The 17174-nt window shown below is 46.6% G+C and overlaps 1 protein-coding gene across 2 annotated transcripts in view; it reads left to right on the top strand.

Annotated features, from left to right (window-relative positions):
* Window positions 1–14334: 14334 nt before the first annotated feature.
* Window positions 14335–17174, top strand: part of IL17RD (interleukin 17 receptor D) — a 69227-nt gene continuing 66387 nt past the window's right edge. For both annotated transcript variants that reach the window (XM_045862135.3, XM_045862136.3), the window contains exon 1: window positions 14335–14520. In XM_045862135.3, the coding sequence (XP_045718091.1) occupies window positions 14395–14520 (126 nt within the window). In that variant the 5' untranslated portion in view covers window positions 14335–14394. The remainder of the gene's footprint in view (window positions 14521–17174) is intronic.

Raw genomic sequence — 17174 nt, forward strand, 5'->3', positions numbered from 1 at the left:
AAGGAAAAGACGTCAAGAAAACAGCAAAAGGAACACAAGAACAGAATGAAGAAAGTCAGGGGGACTGCAAAAGCCCGTGTTGGTGCTGGCAAAAAGCGAGCTGGAGATTGGACACCAGAAGGAAGAAGGATGCTGCAGTGGCTTTAACTGTGGTGATTGTGCATATTTTTCACGAGAGGATGAATAAACTAAGAACGTTAATGTGTCTGGGTGTTTGAAAAAAAATGACTAAGTATGGAAGGCCTGTACACAGAGGTTGTAGTTTGGTCAGTAAACCTGTTCCTCTCTGTGGGTCAACTCACAGGGGAATGAGTTAACAATTCTGAAACCGTTTTATGTGCAGACTAGTCTGGGTCCAATTAGGAGACATAAACCACAGTCATTTGAACAGGGAAAGTTTAATAAAAAGAATTATTAACTATAACAAGAGAATGGAGAAATGAGTGATGGGCTTGTAAGAAGTAGAGAGAACTCTAAGGGACATAGGAATAGCATATAGAAGGAGTACCCACCGCTTAGGACTGAGAGAGACAACCCAAGGAAAAGACTCGCTCCTCTAGGGCGGAGATCTAGACCGAGTTGGAGAGGCCATGGCTCACTGAATAGCAGAGAAGCCACTGCAGTGCCGTACTATCAGAACTTGCCAGAAACCCACTCCCTGTGGTTTCAGGAAAACTGTTCACAGGGAGGCATCTCACTGGAGGCACTCTACTATGTAACTGTCCGAAAAGGATACCAGGGAAAGCCGCCAGGCACTGGTGCTTCTGGATGCTGGGTACTGCAGAAGCCAGCAGCTAGAATCTGGTATTGGGGAAGCTGTCTACACGGCAGGAGCCAGACATTGGAGAAGCTGCCTGCAGGGCAGGTGCTGGAGGAGCCGCCTACACCGCAGGAAGCCTATGAGAAGGAACACATCAGACCAGGTCTTCCTCCTTTCTCCTGCAGTGTCTCTCTATCGCCCTCTACTGACAAAATTCAACATGGTCAGCTGACAAAGGAAAATATTTAAATAGACTGGCTTCATTTTTGCATACCAGATAATGAAGGATGAATTTGGATTTGAGGGACAAGAAACGGAAAACTGGCAGAGTCCACCCCTTTGCCTACTCACCTTCCATAGACTCCCTTTTACACACATTTGAACTCTCATATAACAAAACCTCTCTATAATTCCACCTAACAAGATCCAGCTTTTTATCTTAAAATGAAGAAATTTTCTTGCTCTCTGCCAAATGAGGAAACAGTCCCAATCAACAGTTATTGTATCCGTCACTGACTATGTTAATTAACTCTTAAATTCATAGTCCCACTGCATAGTCTGTTACCTAAAATCTAAACTGTAAAGTCAGCTTCAGCAATTTGTATGCAAAATAAAAACGGGAAGAAGGAGAAAGAAGAAGAAAATGGTTAGCATATATAAATAAACACATATGTTTGACAAGCAAATAAAATGGTTCTATAATTGGTCATAAGGCTGTAACTGATATCTATGACTTTCGTCTTCACTACACGTTCGCTATCTCCCTCACCCTCAGGCAAAACCTTAGCTAGTTGGGGTGACCCAAACCTTAATTCCCAGTGACTCTAGGTACTTAATTGTACCTGCTTTTCTTGGTTGCTTTAATTTTCCATTAACCTTTACTATTAGGCATGGAAGTCCTAAGAGGTGCCCTGGAGAACCCCTGAGTATATATGGATAAAGAAATAAATTTAGGTGTATGTATATATGTGTGCACGGATATATTTCCCAGCTCTGTTTGATAAGAGTGCCTAGACACAATGACATCCCAGTAGCAATGAGCACACTTAGTGTCCAGATCTTGGTTTCAAAAGATGATTCTCCAATAAAAAGAACCAGAAATCCTTGAAGAAATGATTGAGTCTAGCTAGCACTGGGACAGGGAAAATACAAGATGAACCCACAAAATAAATATTCATTAGCCCATATTTGTGAATTAAATAGCCAAATAAATAAATTAGTGGGGGAAAGGGACAGGAGAATTTCAATTAACAAGTGTAGAAGGAATAAGGGAAATAGAAAAATCAGCACTAGAACATCACAGTAATGATTGTTGCATGCAAGATCCACTCATGGATGCTAAAATTAGCTAGCAAAAGTTTGAGGGTAACAAGATATTTGTGTCATCTAAAAGTATCACCACTAAGAAATTAGAAAGAGAAGATAGTAACTTCATAGTGGAGACACCTGGCAGACACCATCTTAACCAAGTGATCAAAAGTAAAGTTAGAAGGGCACCTGGCTGGCTCAGTCAGTAGAGCCTGATCTCGGGCTCGTGAGTTCAGGCCCCATGTTGGGTGTAGAGTTTACTTAAAAAAAGTAAAATAAGACATAGTGACACCATGTACCCCTGATATGATACACCACATCATTTCTCTGGCATTCTTACCAAAATTTCATAACTTGAATCCATTCTTGAAAAAACATCAGACAGATACAAATTAAGGGACATTTTTGAATACTCTTCAAATGTGTCAAGGTCTTGAAAGGCTGAGGACTTCCAGAGATTAGAGACTAAGGAGACATGACAACTAAATGCACTGCAGGTTTCTGGATAGATCCTGGACCAGAAATAGGACTTTAGTGGACGACTGATACTACGTGACAAGAATGACACTTCAATTCTGTGGTCTTCCTCTCAAAAACCCATAACCCCATCTACTCATGAGAGAAACATCAGACGGATTGCAATTGAGGAGCAGCCTACAAAATACCTGAACAGTACTCAAAACTGTCAAGGTCATCAAAAACAAGGAAAGTTGAAGAAACTGTCCCAGCCCAGAGGCTCCTCATGAGGATGACAACTAAATGAGATTTGGTATCCTGGATGGGATCCTGGAACAGAAAAGTGGCATTACAGAAAAAAGAAAAAATCTGAATAAAGTATGGGCTTTAGTTAATAATAATGTATCAATATGGATTCATTTATTGTGTCAAATATACCATACTAATGTAAAATGTTAAAAGAAGTGGAAACTGGGTAGGAGTACATGGGAACTCAGGACTATCTTTTCAGTTTTTCTGTGAATTTCAGACAATTCTAAAATTTAAAAATTTATTTTTTAAAAAGGGACATTATTAGTAGGGAGAATGGCAAAATTCCAATAACGTCTATAGATTACTCAGTAGTATTACATTGTTTCTGGTTTCTATAATTGGGCTATGGTTATATAAGAGGTTACATAAGAGGTTCGGGGAAGCTGGGTGGAGCGTATACAGGTACTCTTTGAACTATTTTTGCAACTTTTCTGTAAATTTAAAAATATTTCAAAACCAGTTTTTTTTATACGAGCTTGAAATGTTGCCACTTTTAAAAAAAAGGACTCCAATCTATGGCCTCGCACACCACTCTCAACATTGGTCTCACAACAATATATGCATACTTTTAAAGGTACAAACTATGTTGAGAGTAGCCAATGTACATATGGCTCAATTTTATGGAAAGCAGTTTGGAAGTCATGAACAAAGCTGGAAGCACAACCAAGGCAATAAATGAGACCGCCTGGAGAGTCCCAGGGAAACATTGTGAGACATTACATAATGGCCGCCAGCAGGAATGGAAGAATTTATTTTAGGTTTCTAATTTAAAAATATATATTTATGTGCACTGGGGAAGGCCAGTGGAAGTCATCGTCTGACCTCTCCAGAGAAGGGAGGGTGCGCCATTGTCCCCGGACCCTGGCCACCCTGTCCCCACACTCCCAGCCTATGCTAACCTGCAGGGGATTCACACCTCTGGGGCGGCTACGAATCTGCTGCCTCGGAGGAGGAGGAGGAAGAGGCCTGGCTCAGAGGGTGTTTGCAGACCCCTGGGGGTTCTCTGTACGGTTTTGTTCCTGGTGTGAGGCTGACTTCTCTTGCTCATGAACTTGGCTCAATGCCTTGCTTTGTGTCTGTTTTTGCAATCTGTCACTCCCTTGCTCCATCTCTATTGAAATTTAGTTCTAGAATTTCCTGCTTGAGGGCCTTAGGTTGGGAGACTGGAGTCAGGGCATACTGTGCTTTTTTTTTTTTTTTTTTTTTTACTACTGAGAGGCACTGTTTGGCCCATTCCCACAGGGAGGGCATGCCCTACGTGGCTCTGACACCTGGGGTTGTTGCCTGCTGCTTCTAGGTGTGCAAGTTATTCAACTGTGAGGCTCTTCCCCCACTGGCATTAATTCCAGAGGAGTAGAGAAGATGCGCCCTGCAACTGTAAAATGAGCATCCTGTGTTTCTTCCTTCCCTTCTGTCCTTTTTCCCCCACATGCATCGGCAGTTCCTGTTCCCCGCCGTTTGCCCTGAACTAGTTCCTGCTAAAATGTAAACTGGGGCAGCTAGGGCCTGAGCAGATACTTTGAAACTCTTTTTTCCCCTTGGCTTCTGTGATGGTTAGTTTTGTTTGTTTGTTTGTTTGTTTGTTTAAAGATTTTATTTATTTATTTGACAGAGAGACAGCGAGAGAGGGAACACAAGCAGGGGGAGTGGGAGAGGGAGAAGCAGGCTTCCCGCCGATGCGGGGCTCTATCCCAGGACCCTGGGACCATGACCTGAGCCGAAGGCAGACGCTTAACGACTGAGCCACCCAGGCGCCCCTGTGATGGTTAGTTTTATGTGTCAACTTAACTGGGTTAAAGGATGCCCAAATAGCTGGTAAAACATTGTTTCTGGATGTGTCTGTGAAGGTGTTTCCAGAAAAAAATTAGCATTTTAATTGGTGAATTGACTAAAGCAGATGGCCCTCCCCAGTGCAGGTGGGCATTATCCAACTGGTTGAGTAGAACAAAAGGCAGAGGAAAGGCGAATTCTCTCTCTCTCTGCTTGAGCTGAGACATCCATCTTCTCTTGCCCTTGGGCACTGGCACTCCCGGTCTCAGACTTTCAGATACAGTTTGGGACTTACATCATCAGCTCCCAGTTCTCAGACCTTTGGACTTGGACTGATTACACCACCAGCTTTCCCGATTCTGCAGCTGGCAGACAGCCAACTGTGGGACTTCTCAGCTTCCATGACTGCATGAACCAATTCCTATAATAAACCTCCTCTTATATACATCTCTATATATCCTATTGGTTCTGCTTCTCTGGAGAAGCCTAACTAAGACCACTCCCTCTTGGTTGTCTTCCTGTCCCTCTGAACCCTCTTTTCACGGTTCATTATCTCTAGCTTCTTCTTATACCCCAGCCTTCGAAACAGAGTTGGAAGAGGAAGATTGGGGTTCATGGTGCAGCATCGTCTCCAACTGGCTGTGTGTCATTCAGGCAAACTGGGAAACCTTTGTGAGCCTCAGATCCTTTACCTGTTAGGTGGAGCTCTCAATGGGTACCTGGAAGGCTCAGGAGGCTGTGCTAAGTGTGAGGTACTGCCCAGGAGAATGAGTTCCCTGAGGGGACCTCATGACCTTGAGCATGTTCTATTCCAATGCCTTGCACAGTGCCTGGAATACAGTAGGTACTCAATAAATGCTTGCTAAATTAACAATTGAATCTAAAAATGCTAGTCATTATGATTATGCATTTGTGTATGTCACAAGCCATATATCATTTAGGTTCAAGATGGTACTGGAAAAAAAATTTTTTAAATCTGATAGTAGAAGGCAAATGGAGAGCTAAAATTTATAGGTGCAATAATTTGAGAAATAAAATGGCTGAGTTGCATGGTCACTCCAGGTTGTTTATTTACTCTGTCTCATTGAGTGGCTTAGTGGGGTCTCTTTCCTCTTGACATATGTGACCTGTCTGGGATCTTTGTTTCTGGACATTGATTACCCAGTTTGAATCCTAACCTGCTGATGCAGCATGCCCATTTCCTTAAGAATAATTTAGGGCGCCTGTGTGGCTCAGTTGGTTAAGCATCTGCCTTCAGCTCAGGTTATGATCTCTGAGTCCTGGGATCAAGTCCCACATCATCATCGTCATCGTCGTCGGGGCTCCCTGCTCAGTGGGGAGCCTGCTTCTCCCTCTCCCTCTGCTCCTCCCCTGCTCCCCCACTAGCTACCTCCCCACACACCTGCTCACTGTTCTTGCTCTCTCTTCCTCTGTCTCTCAAATAAATAAAATCTTTAAGAAAAGAGAGAGAATAATTTTAGAGAAGTCTAGAAAAGCTGATTCCATTTTAAAAGTTCACAAATTCATAAAAGGCATTTGGAAAAAACCAGAAAACTATTCCATAGAGAGATAAGAGAAGGAATGACCTCCTTTAAGCAAGAACAGGATGTTCTGCAAAAGGGACAATCACTAAATAAGAAAGAGCTGCTCTTGGATATTAAGAAATATAATAATCAAAATTAAAATTCATTAGATTTTGAAGATCTAGTTGAAGAAATTTTCTAAAGCATGGAACAAAGTGACTAAAGATGGAAAATTGTCAATAATGACAAGAAAATTGAAGGATAAACTTAGCGTACCTATCACCCAGCTCAGGATTTTCATAAAGCAGAGGAGGGACGCCTGGGTGGCTCAGTTGGTTAAGCGTCTGCCTTCGGCTCAGGTCATGATTCCAGGGTCCCAGGACGGAGCCCCACATCAGGCTCCCTGCTCAGCGGGGAGTCTGCTTCTCCCTCTGCCCCTCCCCCTTCTTGTGCGCTCTCTCTCATTCTCTCTCTCTCTCAAATAAATAAATAAAATCCTTAAAAAAAAAAAAGAAGCTAATGAAGGATATGCCCCACTAAAATGAGTGAGAAACCCGGGGCACCTGGGTGGCTCAGGAGGTTAAGAATCCAACTCTTGATTTCGGTTGAGGTCATGACCTCAGGATCATGAGATCGAGCCCCAGCCTCAGCTCCAACTCTGTGCTCCCTCTGTGAGGAGTCAGCTTGAGATTCTCTCTCTCCCTCTCCCTCTGCCCCTCCCCCACTCTCTCTCTGTCTAAATAAGTAAAATCTAAAACAAACAAACAAAATGAGTGAGAAACCCTCAAAGATCCAGAAAATAGGATTCTGACAACAGAGAGAAGAAAAGGGAAGGACAGCTGGGCAGCAGACCTGAAGAATATACAACCTTGACGGGGGTAGGAATTCCTGAAAAAAATCCTGAGAGAAAAGCTAATGTCTCTGACCATGTGCAGAGTTGTATGGGAAAATTTAACAAGGGTTATATTAAAAAGATAAATACTAACTACACACACATACACACAAACCAAAAAAAGTTGTAACAAGAAAGGAAATATTATCATAAAACACTACTTGCCTTTAAGGTGAATAATGTTTCATAGTTATTATCACAATAATATAAACACTGAATATTGGTTTAACCAAAATTGTAATTTATTAGTCAGGATTCCCAAAAATGAAACAATTCTCAAATGGGATAATTTGAGGAAAATTTCATAAAAGAGGCTTTGATGGCACGGTGAAAAGAAACCACAAAGGAAGGTGCGGTACCAGTATGAGGGGCTATTACCCACCCTCTCTTCCCCCCTAATACACAGACCTGAGGAGGCAAGGGGGTGGGAGCAGTTCTCGGAAACTGGAGCGAGTACCTGACAGCAGAGCCAGACTTGCAGCCCCCACAGCAACCTAATGTGGTAACTGAGGGCAGAAATACCTTTACTCTCTCCCTCCTCCCCCCCCCCCAACTGCCTGCCTGTGCCCCACAATGACCCAACCCACCCTGAAGACTGAGGGGCAGAAAGCCCATTGATGGGGTCTGTACAGGTCAGAAGGGTTCTGGAAGGCAGAGGAAGACATCAGGACAAACCTTAGTGGGTGGATAGAGGAAGGGAATGAAAGAGAACACAATTCTCATGTGTCATAAAGAGCAGGAAGTTAGGAGCTAGTCTCTAAATCGGTCAGTCAAGAAAGGCAAGATCAACATATGATCTAGATATATGGCAGCAAACACCAGAAAACGGCAAAAAGAGTTGAAACAAGGTACTCTGGGGAGTAAGAGTGACAAGGGACAGGTCAGAGGACTACTGTTTTCTTTTTGCATCTATTAGAACAAATAAGACGTTCAAAACTTTGTATATGTATAACCTTGATTAAAGTAAAAAAATAATAACATCCAGTCTAATCCTGAGAAAAACATCGGACAAATCCCAACAGAGGGGCATCCTACAAAGTACCTAATGTATGCTCTTCAAAAGTGTCAGGGTCATCAAATACAAGGGAAGTCTGAGAAATGGTCAGTCAAAAGGACCTTGAGACATGACAACTAAATGTTATGTGGTATCCTGGGTGGGATGCTGGAACAGAAAAAAGATATGAGGTAAAAACTAAGGAAATCTGAATAAAGTTTGGACTTTCATAATGATAATGTATCTATATTGGTTTATTAATTGTAACAAATGTACTATACTACTAATGTAATATGTTAATAATAAAGGAATCTAGGGACAGGGTATATGGGAACTCTTTTCATTTTTTCTGTAAATTTAAAGTCATTCTAAAAATAGTCTATTAAAAATAATAAGGAACTTTACAGTAGAAATAACCTTAAATGACAAGAAAACTATGCATTTTATTTGTATTATTTAGAAATTTAGTAGGGTTGGATGTTTTTCCATGTTTTCTAATGATTTTTTTGCATTCAAAACATTAAATCCCAGAATTTCAACAGTGATCTTAGTTATTTATTCATTCAACAAGTATGTATCAAATGCCAGCTACACACAGGGTAATACTCTGTGCACAGCACTTCGGACACAGGGACCTTTTCAAAATACAGTCCTGCCATTGCCCTTAAACCTCTCAGAAGTTGCTGGGTACTCTTAGATTCAAAGCAGGGTACAAAGTCCTGCCCACCTATCCCTGCAGGCCTCTTGAGCTCACCTTGTACCATGCTTCCACACCTCACTGCTCTCCAATCACACTGGCCTCCTTTGGTTCCTTGGTTCCCAGTCCCCTCAGGACCTTTGCATATGCTGCTCCCTCTGAGTAGAACACTCTTCCTGTCTTTGCTCCCCTCCCGTTTGCCCAGGTATCTCAGCTCAGATATCACTTCCTTAGAGACTTGTAATTATCCCTGGTCATGTAGTTGAGTGATGCCAGTGTCCCCCTTGGAATGTTTGCTTGTTGGTTCTAAGACAGCTGGGACAGTGTCTTGTTGTGGGCAGTATCTGATTTTCCCTACTGGTCCCCGGCTTCTGGCATAATGCCTGATGTCATGCAAGGACTCCATCGGTACTTGTTGAATGAATGAGTGAATGTTAAACAGGATATGGTCCCTAGCCGTCCAGTCTAGTCTAGATCCAAACCAGGATGTTAGCTCCTGACTACTGACTACTGACTGGGTAGTTAGTAGTTAACTCCTTAGCTACTGCCTGAGTTCCAGCTGCCCCTGGGCCTGGCTGCATCAACTCCTGGCCTACTGCTTGCAATAGTAACGTTCACGGACCCTCAGAGCCATTTGTTTACTTCAGACACACGAAAACCCACCGAAGTCTGCATCCCCATCACTCCTGTGTGGCCACCTTAAAAAACCTGACATTCAGAGACGCTAGGAGAATTGCTCAAAGCCACATGGTTACTGAAAGCCCATATTTGTTGCCGAAAGCCCATATTTCACCTAGTTTTCTTACCGCCTCCTGAACTCTACTTACCCCCAAATTTAGCACCAGCTCTGGTTGGTAACAGCGAGCACTTGCACCTGCACCGGGGGTTTTGTCCCGGATGATATGCTCGCGGGGCGGCGCCGTCCGAGATTGTTCGAGCGTCTCCGACCTGGACCACGCGCGCCCCCTAGCGGTTACCGTGGAGCCTGGGCGCCCCCGTCCCCTTTTCCTCCTGGGGAAAAAAATGGGAAGTGGCGCTGCACTCATGAATTCTGTTTTGTGGCAGCAGAACCCACCGCCCCCGGCACTCTGGGGGTGAGGGTCCGTGGATTCCGGGGCGTGGGGTTCGGTCATCCTCTCCAGGTCTAACGCCCGTCCTCGTTCCGAGCGTCTGGGCAGTCTGGGAGGAATCAAGACCAGTTTGGGAAGGCTGCGGGGCGCCCCAAGCAGAGACTCTGTGTGTGTGTGTGTGTGTGTGTGTGAGACTGTGTGTGTGTGTGTGTGTGTAGGGGGAGGCGGGGTGGAGGGGGGCGGGTGAAGGGACACCTACTTCGTGGGAGCCAAGACTGCCCCTGGCCAGACTGGCATCCAGCCAGCCTCTATAGAGGGCTCTGACAGAGGCTGGGGCTCTCAGCACCATGGTGCTCCCCCAGAGCCTCGGGAAACTTGCACCCCCTCAGCCTGCTGAGAGCCTGGCGGGGGGGAGGGGCACTCTTTGCCTTTAATGTCTTGATTAGTATATAAAACATACTACTTAAGTAATACCAAAAATAAATTAGAATTTTGGCCCACTGCTTCTAACCACTGCTTATTAAAATGGTCTTCTCTGCTAAAAATGACTTCAGGATACAAATTATTTCCATCATCACTTTATCCTTTCTTATGTTTCTGGGGATAATTTGACGCCTAACAAAATCCAGTCTTTGTGTTAAGGGTTTTTCTTATCTGGTTAGATTCTAGGTAAATTGGGGAAGTATATTTGCATTTCATCAACAGCTTATTTAAAGGTGATTTAATCTGTTTAATCCCTAGCTTCATCCCAAACAGGAGTGGAGGCAGCAACAGTTTCTTGCCCACTGATGTGTGCCCGTAAGAGAGCCAGGCACTGGGGGCAGAGAGGTGAATCAGTCAGGGATGGTGAGGGGTGGCTGAAATTGTGACTGGAGCCCAGGCAATCGACTGTGGTAGGTGAGCCCATGTATTGTATTTGAGGACGGCCTCATCCTCCTGTCACCTACACAGCTGGGCTCGGCTGTGGTCTGGAGGAAGGTATGGTCCATGGAGGCCATGTAGGGGCCTGGCCCCCTCATTTTATCTCAGCTCTCAGTACAGAGGTTCACTTCCTACAGCCTCATAAATATTCTGAAAGATCCAGGGTAAAAAGAGGGGATGAGAGGCAAAGAATCAATGGAGAAGACCAGAATGGGGAGAATGTTGCCAAATATCAGTTTATTACCTGACCAAATTTGACCCTTTGATGTACGTGGTTCTCCCCCCACCCCCCCATGCTTAAGGCCTCCTTAGAAGGTCAATAGGAAGGCATCTCAGTCCCTGGTCCTGAGGGATATCAGTCTAACAAGTTTTAGAATGGACACTGAGGTCCTTTCTCTCTTGTGTTCTGTAGTGCTTTAGTTGGAGCGCTCTGAACTCTGCAGCATGTTTTCAGAACCTGCCACTTGCCAGGTTGGGCAGTGAGCTGTGGGTTGGCGTGGAGACTGGAAAGGGAACGGGAGTGTTGCTCTGCCTTCCCTGGCCGCTCAGTCATATGGTGATGTGAGTAAAACCCAAGAAGAAATGCTCTACTCCCCAGTGCTCTCCTTAAGTCTCTCCCTTAGCCATAAACTCCAAGTACTCTTCCTTTTCCTAGAATCCAATCCTGGAGCAAAGAAGAAATGCAAATGGCCACTAAATACGTGGGAACATGGTCCACCTCATTATTAACCAGAAAAGCCAATTAAGATTGCCGTAGATGGGGCTCTTGGCTGGCTCAGGTGGTGGAGTGTGTGACTCTTGATGTCAGGGTTGTGAGTTCAACCCCCTCGATGGGTGTGGAGCCTACTTAAAAAATATTATTTATATAATATTTTAATATGTAATATAATATATAATGTATATATTAGAATGCAGTAGATACTGAGCAGTTTGGCATTTTGTTTTATTTTATTTATTTATTTATTTAAAGATTTTATTTATTTATATGACAGAAAGAGACAGCGAGAACAGGAACACAAGCAGGGGGAGTGGGAGAGGGAGAAGCAGGCTTCCCGCTGAGCAGGGAGCCCAATGCGGGGCTCGAAATCAGGACCCTGGGATCATGACCTGAGCCGAAGGCAGATGCTTAACGACTGAGCCACCCAGGCGCCCCAGTTTGGCATTTTAAATGTGTATATAATCTAGCTATTCTTATTCTAGAAATAGATCTTTTTTAAAGATTTTATTTATTTATTTGACAGAGAGAGAGACAGCGAGAGAGGGAACACAGCAGGGGGAGTGGGAGAGGGAGAAGCAGGCTTCCCACTGAGCAGGGAGCCTGATGCGGGGCTTGATCCTAGGACCCCGGGATCATAACCTGAGCCGAAGGCAGACACTTAATGACTGAGCCACCCAGGGGCCCCTCTAAGAATATATCTTAAGAAAATAGTTGAATGGATGCATCAAGAGAAATGTGTGAGGATATTTTTGAATCACTGATTATAAGAGAAGTCCCTCAGCAGGTGATTGGTTGATAGATTATGAAGCATATCTAGGCTGGAATGTCATATAGGTTAAGGATCTCAAGGAGCCGGCATCCTCATGGTTTCCATGGTGTTTCATCAACACCCATGTGTGGTCCCGGCCTTGTCTCAGCCCCTGGTACCCCTGATATTCATGGTAAACTCCTAAGATTCCCTGCTATGGGAGTTGGGAATGACCCAGAGAGGAGTACCAAGAGTGTCAGGGAGGCCTGGAAAGGAGCAGAGCATTGAACCAACAGCTCCCCCAGAAGGGCAACATTGTGTGAGGTCTATTCAGAGAAGGCTACTCTACAGGCAACTTTCTGTGGATCCTGGTTCTTCTGGATGACCAAGGAAGTTGTGGTGCTTGCTTTCACTGGGTCTGGCTGAATTCCTGAGTATCCCGGCAGTGAGATGAAAAATAAAACATTTCTGTCCTGTGGTACACATGGACAGGACATCTTAGCACCTGGGTCTTGTGATGGACACTGTTGTTTGGTAAACCCAGTATCCATCCTCGCTTTCTCTGGCAACAGTGCCAGTTTTCTCTGGACATCTGTTGTTTTCCACTTCCAGCCTCTGGGGTTCAGGTGAAGCTGGCTCTGCTCCCTGGTTCCAAAGTGGTCTTGTCAGAGCCAGTCTCCAGGATTTCTGCTAGTTTACTGAGAAGAGTCTTCATTCTCCACGGGGGTAGCATGCCAAACTGGGTCTACTTCTACCTCCGTAGAGAGTTTAAGAATGGAGGTATGTGCAGGGTGTGTGGAGTCATGAGGGAAAATAGAGGAACACAATGTTAGCAGCAGCTGAACTGTCACCATACTTAGGCCTGACAGACAAGGAGAAGGAGGGGATTCTGGACCCTAGAAGGAGAGAGTCATGTAGAGGAAGACGCCTTTTGGACAGTCTCCAAGGTTTACTGAGTCATGTAGAGGAAGACGCCTTTTGGACAGAGTCTCCAAGGTTTACTGAGACAAGAAGACGAAGATGCAGTTGAGTGGGCAGGTCCACACAGCTTGGAGCCAGGTAGTGAAGGCAGAGTGGGAAAAGATAATGTGGGGGGAGGTGGGGCCAGTATGGATTTTATTGTAAATGGTCATTGAATAAATGCCACCACAGAGGATTTTTAATCAGAAGTCAGTGACCTGATTTACCTTTCGGAGATCACTCTGGATTCAAGTGGAGAAATGCATCATATATTGGGATGAAAGTGGAAGGAGGCAATTTAGCCCGTAGGAAGGAGGAGGTGGTAGCAGAGATGAGGGGCAGGGCGGAGGACAGTGAAGTGGTGGGATTCAGGTACAGAGATACAAGTCAAAGTGGGAAGGGGCTCGTGGTGAAGTCATATGACCTTGGCTACTCCACTTCTCTGAGCCTCAGCTTCCTACCCATTTCGCAATGGTAAGTCTGACAAGTGTAGTGGTTAAGAGTATTGTTTTTGCCAGATCTGGATTTGAATCTCAGTAGGTACCAGCGGGATGACGTTATGCAAGTCGGTTAATGATAGAATGTAGTATTTATTGAGCACTTGCTATGTGCTAAGCAGTAGAATCCTCCCCAGACTAGCATACTTTTTGTTATTCCAGTTTACAGGGGGCAGGAACAGTAACATGGAGAGAGCAAGTCATTTGTCGGAGGTCTCAGCCAGGATTTTTCTAACCATCACATTACCCTCACTTTTCTGTGCCGGAAACTGGGACAAGAATAATACTGACACTTCCCTGTGCGGTTGGGAAGATTCAAGAAGAGGCCTGGCAAATAGTAGGTGCTGATTAAATTATTTTTAAAACCATTATTATTATATTCTTTCTGTTTTCCTGAGTTTATTGCTGGGAGCAGGCATCACTTGGACATATCCCTTGGATTAAAAAAAAGACCTGTCAGGTGAGGGGGAAAAAACTGCAGCTCCCGTCTCCTCACTGGAGATTCGGGGTGTGGCCATAGTTGGGGGTGGACTACAGGGCGGGGCGGGGCCAAGAAAGAGGGCGGGGCTGGAGGGGCGTGGCCAGAGCGCTAAAGTCGGGGGCTGGGGCGGGGCCCGGAGTGAAGGGGCAGGGCGCGGGCCGGCAGCGCATGCTCGGTGGTGCGGCCAGCTCCGCCGCCGCCGCCGCCGGCGCCACCGCCCACTTGGGGCTGGCCGGAGGCAGGGAGCTGGGGTGCAGAGGAGGGTAGGGCTGGGCGAGCGCACGGCCATGGCCCCGTGGATGCAGCTCTGCTCCGTCTTCTTCACGGTCAACGCCTGCCTCAACGGCTCGCAGCTGGCCGTGGCCGCGGGCGGCTCCAGCAGAGCGCGGGGCGCAGACACCTGCGGCTGGAGGGTAAGGAGAAACTTCTCGTCGTCCCCAAAAGCGCGGCGGGCGCGGTGCGCACAGGTGCTTGCCGGCAGCCGAACGGGCGCCGACGTGCCTGCCCTACGCGGAGTCAGCGGCAGGGCTGGGATCCCCGCTGCTCCCGCCCTTCTTCCCTCCCTCCCGGGGCGCGCGCCCACCAGCCCCCGCCGGGATGAAAGGGGCCGCCCGACCCCCGGCTTTGTGTTGTTAATGAGGCGCGGCCACTGGCCGGGGTCCGGCTTCCAGAGGGCGAGCGAGAGGGGCGTCCCGCGGCGGGCGGGAGAAGGGCGCCCCACCCTTTGTTCCCGGACCCGTTCCACCTTCGCCCCGGGGCTGTGATGCTCCGAGCTGTCCCGACTGGGAGCGTTTTGGAGCAGGAGTGGTCCTGTAGTCCACCCGTCCGGTCCACAACTCTGCAGAGGCCCGGGACTGCCAGGGTGGGGACCCCGAGCGCTGGGGAGGGATGCGCCCCCTCTCGTGGCCGCATTGTTCCTTCTAGGCTGGGCCGTCTTACCCCACTTTCACCCCACCCCCGATTCCTGACTTGCTGGGAAATTTTGCTCCCCGTTCAGCCCTTCGTCTAGCGAATGGTCTCACGGATGACCTACACCCCCTCTCCCTGGCCCCAGCTTGACTTGGCGGATATTTTTCTAGGCCAAAGGAAGGCATGAGTTTGTTACCTCGGTCAGATGCTCCAGAGGAGACTGGAGAGGTGCACAGACTTAGCCTTGTTGTTTGGAGCCTTCTCCCAGTAACTGAGCACTTTGATGCTGTCCCGGGTGGTGGGGCATAGGGTGGGGGGCGGTGTGCGCGGGGATGCTGCGGTCCCCGGTCCCCACCAGGGTTCCTGGGCTTGGGCGGCCCCAGGACCCGGAGACTGCATCTGTCTGCCCCGCACCGCCCACCCAAGCCAGGGCTGCCAGGCGTCAGGGCACTCAAGGCCTTTAGACTTGTGGAGGGCTTTGTGAGGGCTTTGCACTCAGGCAGCCACGGACATGACCTTGGCTCTGCTCCTGGGCTCCAGTTTCTCCACCTGAAAAATGGGAATAAATGGGGATTTCCTAGTTATCCCAGCGCTATTGCGCTGAGAGTTGGGTGCTTTACTTAGAACAAGCTTAACTCACCTCTTTTGGGATGTTCTGAATGGCCTCAGCACCGTCAAGGCCTAGGACCTGGCACCCTTTTAGAGTCTCAGGCTGGTGCTTCCAGCTGCCTTGTCCCACATTCAGAGAAACACAGTACAGAAAACCAGGTATGAGCCAGGCAGCTGAGATATCTTCAAACCTAGTAGCCGCACTATAGGGAGCTATAACACACCCTCCCACCACCAACCCCATAGTGAATATAACCTTCCTGTTTGAGTAAAACGTCACATTTTGGTAAAATATCACAATTATTATTTTTTAAGATACCAAGTTTTCCCCAGTTTTTAGATCAAAAAGTTTTCCTTAAGGCTATCTCATATTGACTTATTAATCCTGCTAAACTTTTTGGATTTAAATGGATATTTTGGCTTTTGAATAACTGTAAGAACATCACATGTATTTTATTTTGAGTTTACAAATGACAGCATAGGTGGATCAGTCCAAATTGCTGTTTTTCTGCAATCGTCTAAGTAGCTTCATGTGTCAGTTCACAAAGCTTGGAAGATTTAATGTTTTGGGTATAATAGTGACCCAAAGGAGCTAAGCTGATGGTTTTGTTCTCTATGCCTGTGGGAATGTGTTCATTTCCCCTGTGTACCCCTGCCCCGAATTAATGGTGGCCCCCACCCCAGAAGCCTCACACTCAGGCTGACCTCTTTTCTCTCACCACAACTCCTAGTTGGGGGTGACCTCAACAGCTTTTACCTTGGTCTCACTAATTCTCTCCTTGGATCATTTTCATCCCTTCTTGAATGAGCATGGAAGCCTCTGGGCCATCTCCCAGATTCCACACTCTTCCCAACCTGATGCATGGCTCCTTCCCTCCTGGACTTGCCTTTTGGTGCATCTGATGGAGCCACCAGCTCTCCCCAACCCCTCTTGCCCACCTGCCTTGCATACCTACCTTTCCAGCCTGTCCCTAACTTTTGTGCCCTTTGCGCTGCTGAGGCATGCTTTCTCTGCTCCTAGGATGCCTTTTCCTCCCCTGAGAACCTTCTGCTTGTCCTAAGACTCAGCTCAGGTGATACCATCTCTGGGAAGCCTTCCCTGAATGCCATTCCCCTTGCTTTTTCTTCTCATGCAGATCCTTGCACTTTAGTTCTCACCACACTGCATTGTCAATATTTGCTCACATCTGTGTCTTAGGACAGGTTTCTTTAGCCAGGCATTTAACCTCATCTTGGTGGCCTCAGAGCCCATAAATCTTGGCTGAGCCCAATTAGACCCTACAGCCTTCCTGCTAAATTCTGTATTAAGTGATGATTTTAGGAAGTGGTTGGAGAGATGAGAGCACTGAGCTCCAGTGTCCTCTCTGCAACAGGCTTTTGCACATGCTGTTCCTGTCTGTGTTCCTTCTCTTTACACCTCAGCCTCCCTCCTCTGCTCCAGCAGCACTTCCTGCAGGAAGCCTTCCCTGCCCCCACCTCCCTACATCGGGTCTTCCAAAAGTTGCTGTGTCAGAGGACTGGCCAGTGAATACTGGTGTACAGTGATTTG

The sequence above is a fragment of the Mirounga angustirostris genome, unplaced genomic scaffold, assembly GCF_029215605.1.
Source record: "Mirounga angustirostris isolate CCGP_5_RB_7025 unplaced genomic scaffold, mMirAng1.0.hap1 SCAF_1, whole genome shotgun sequence".
In the NCBI taxonomy this organism is placed as follows: domain Eukaryota; kingdom Metazoa; phylum Chordata; class Mammalia; order Carnivora; family Phocidae; genus Mirounga; species Mirounga angustirostris.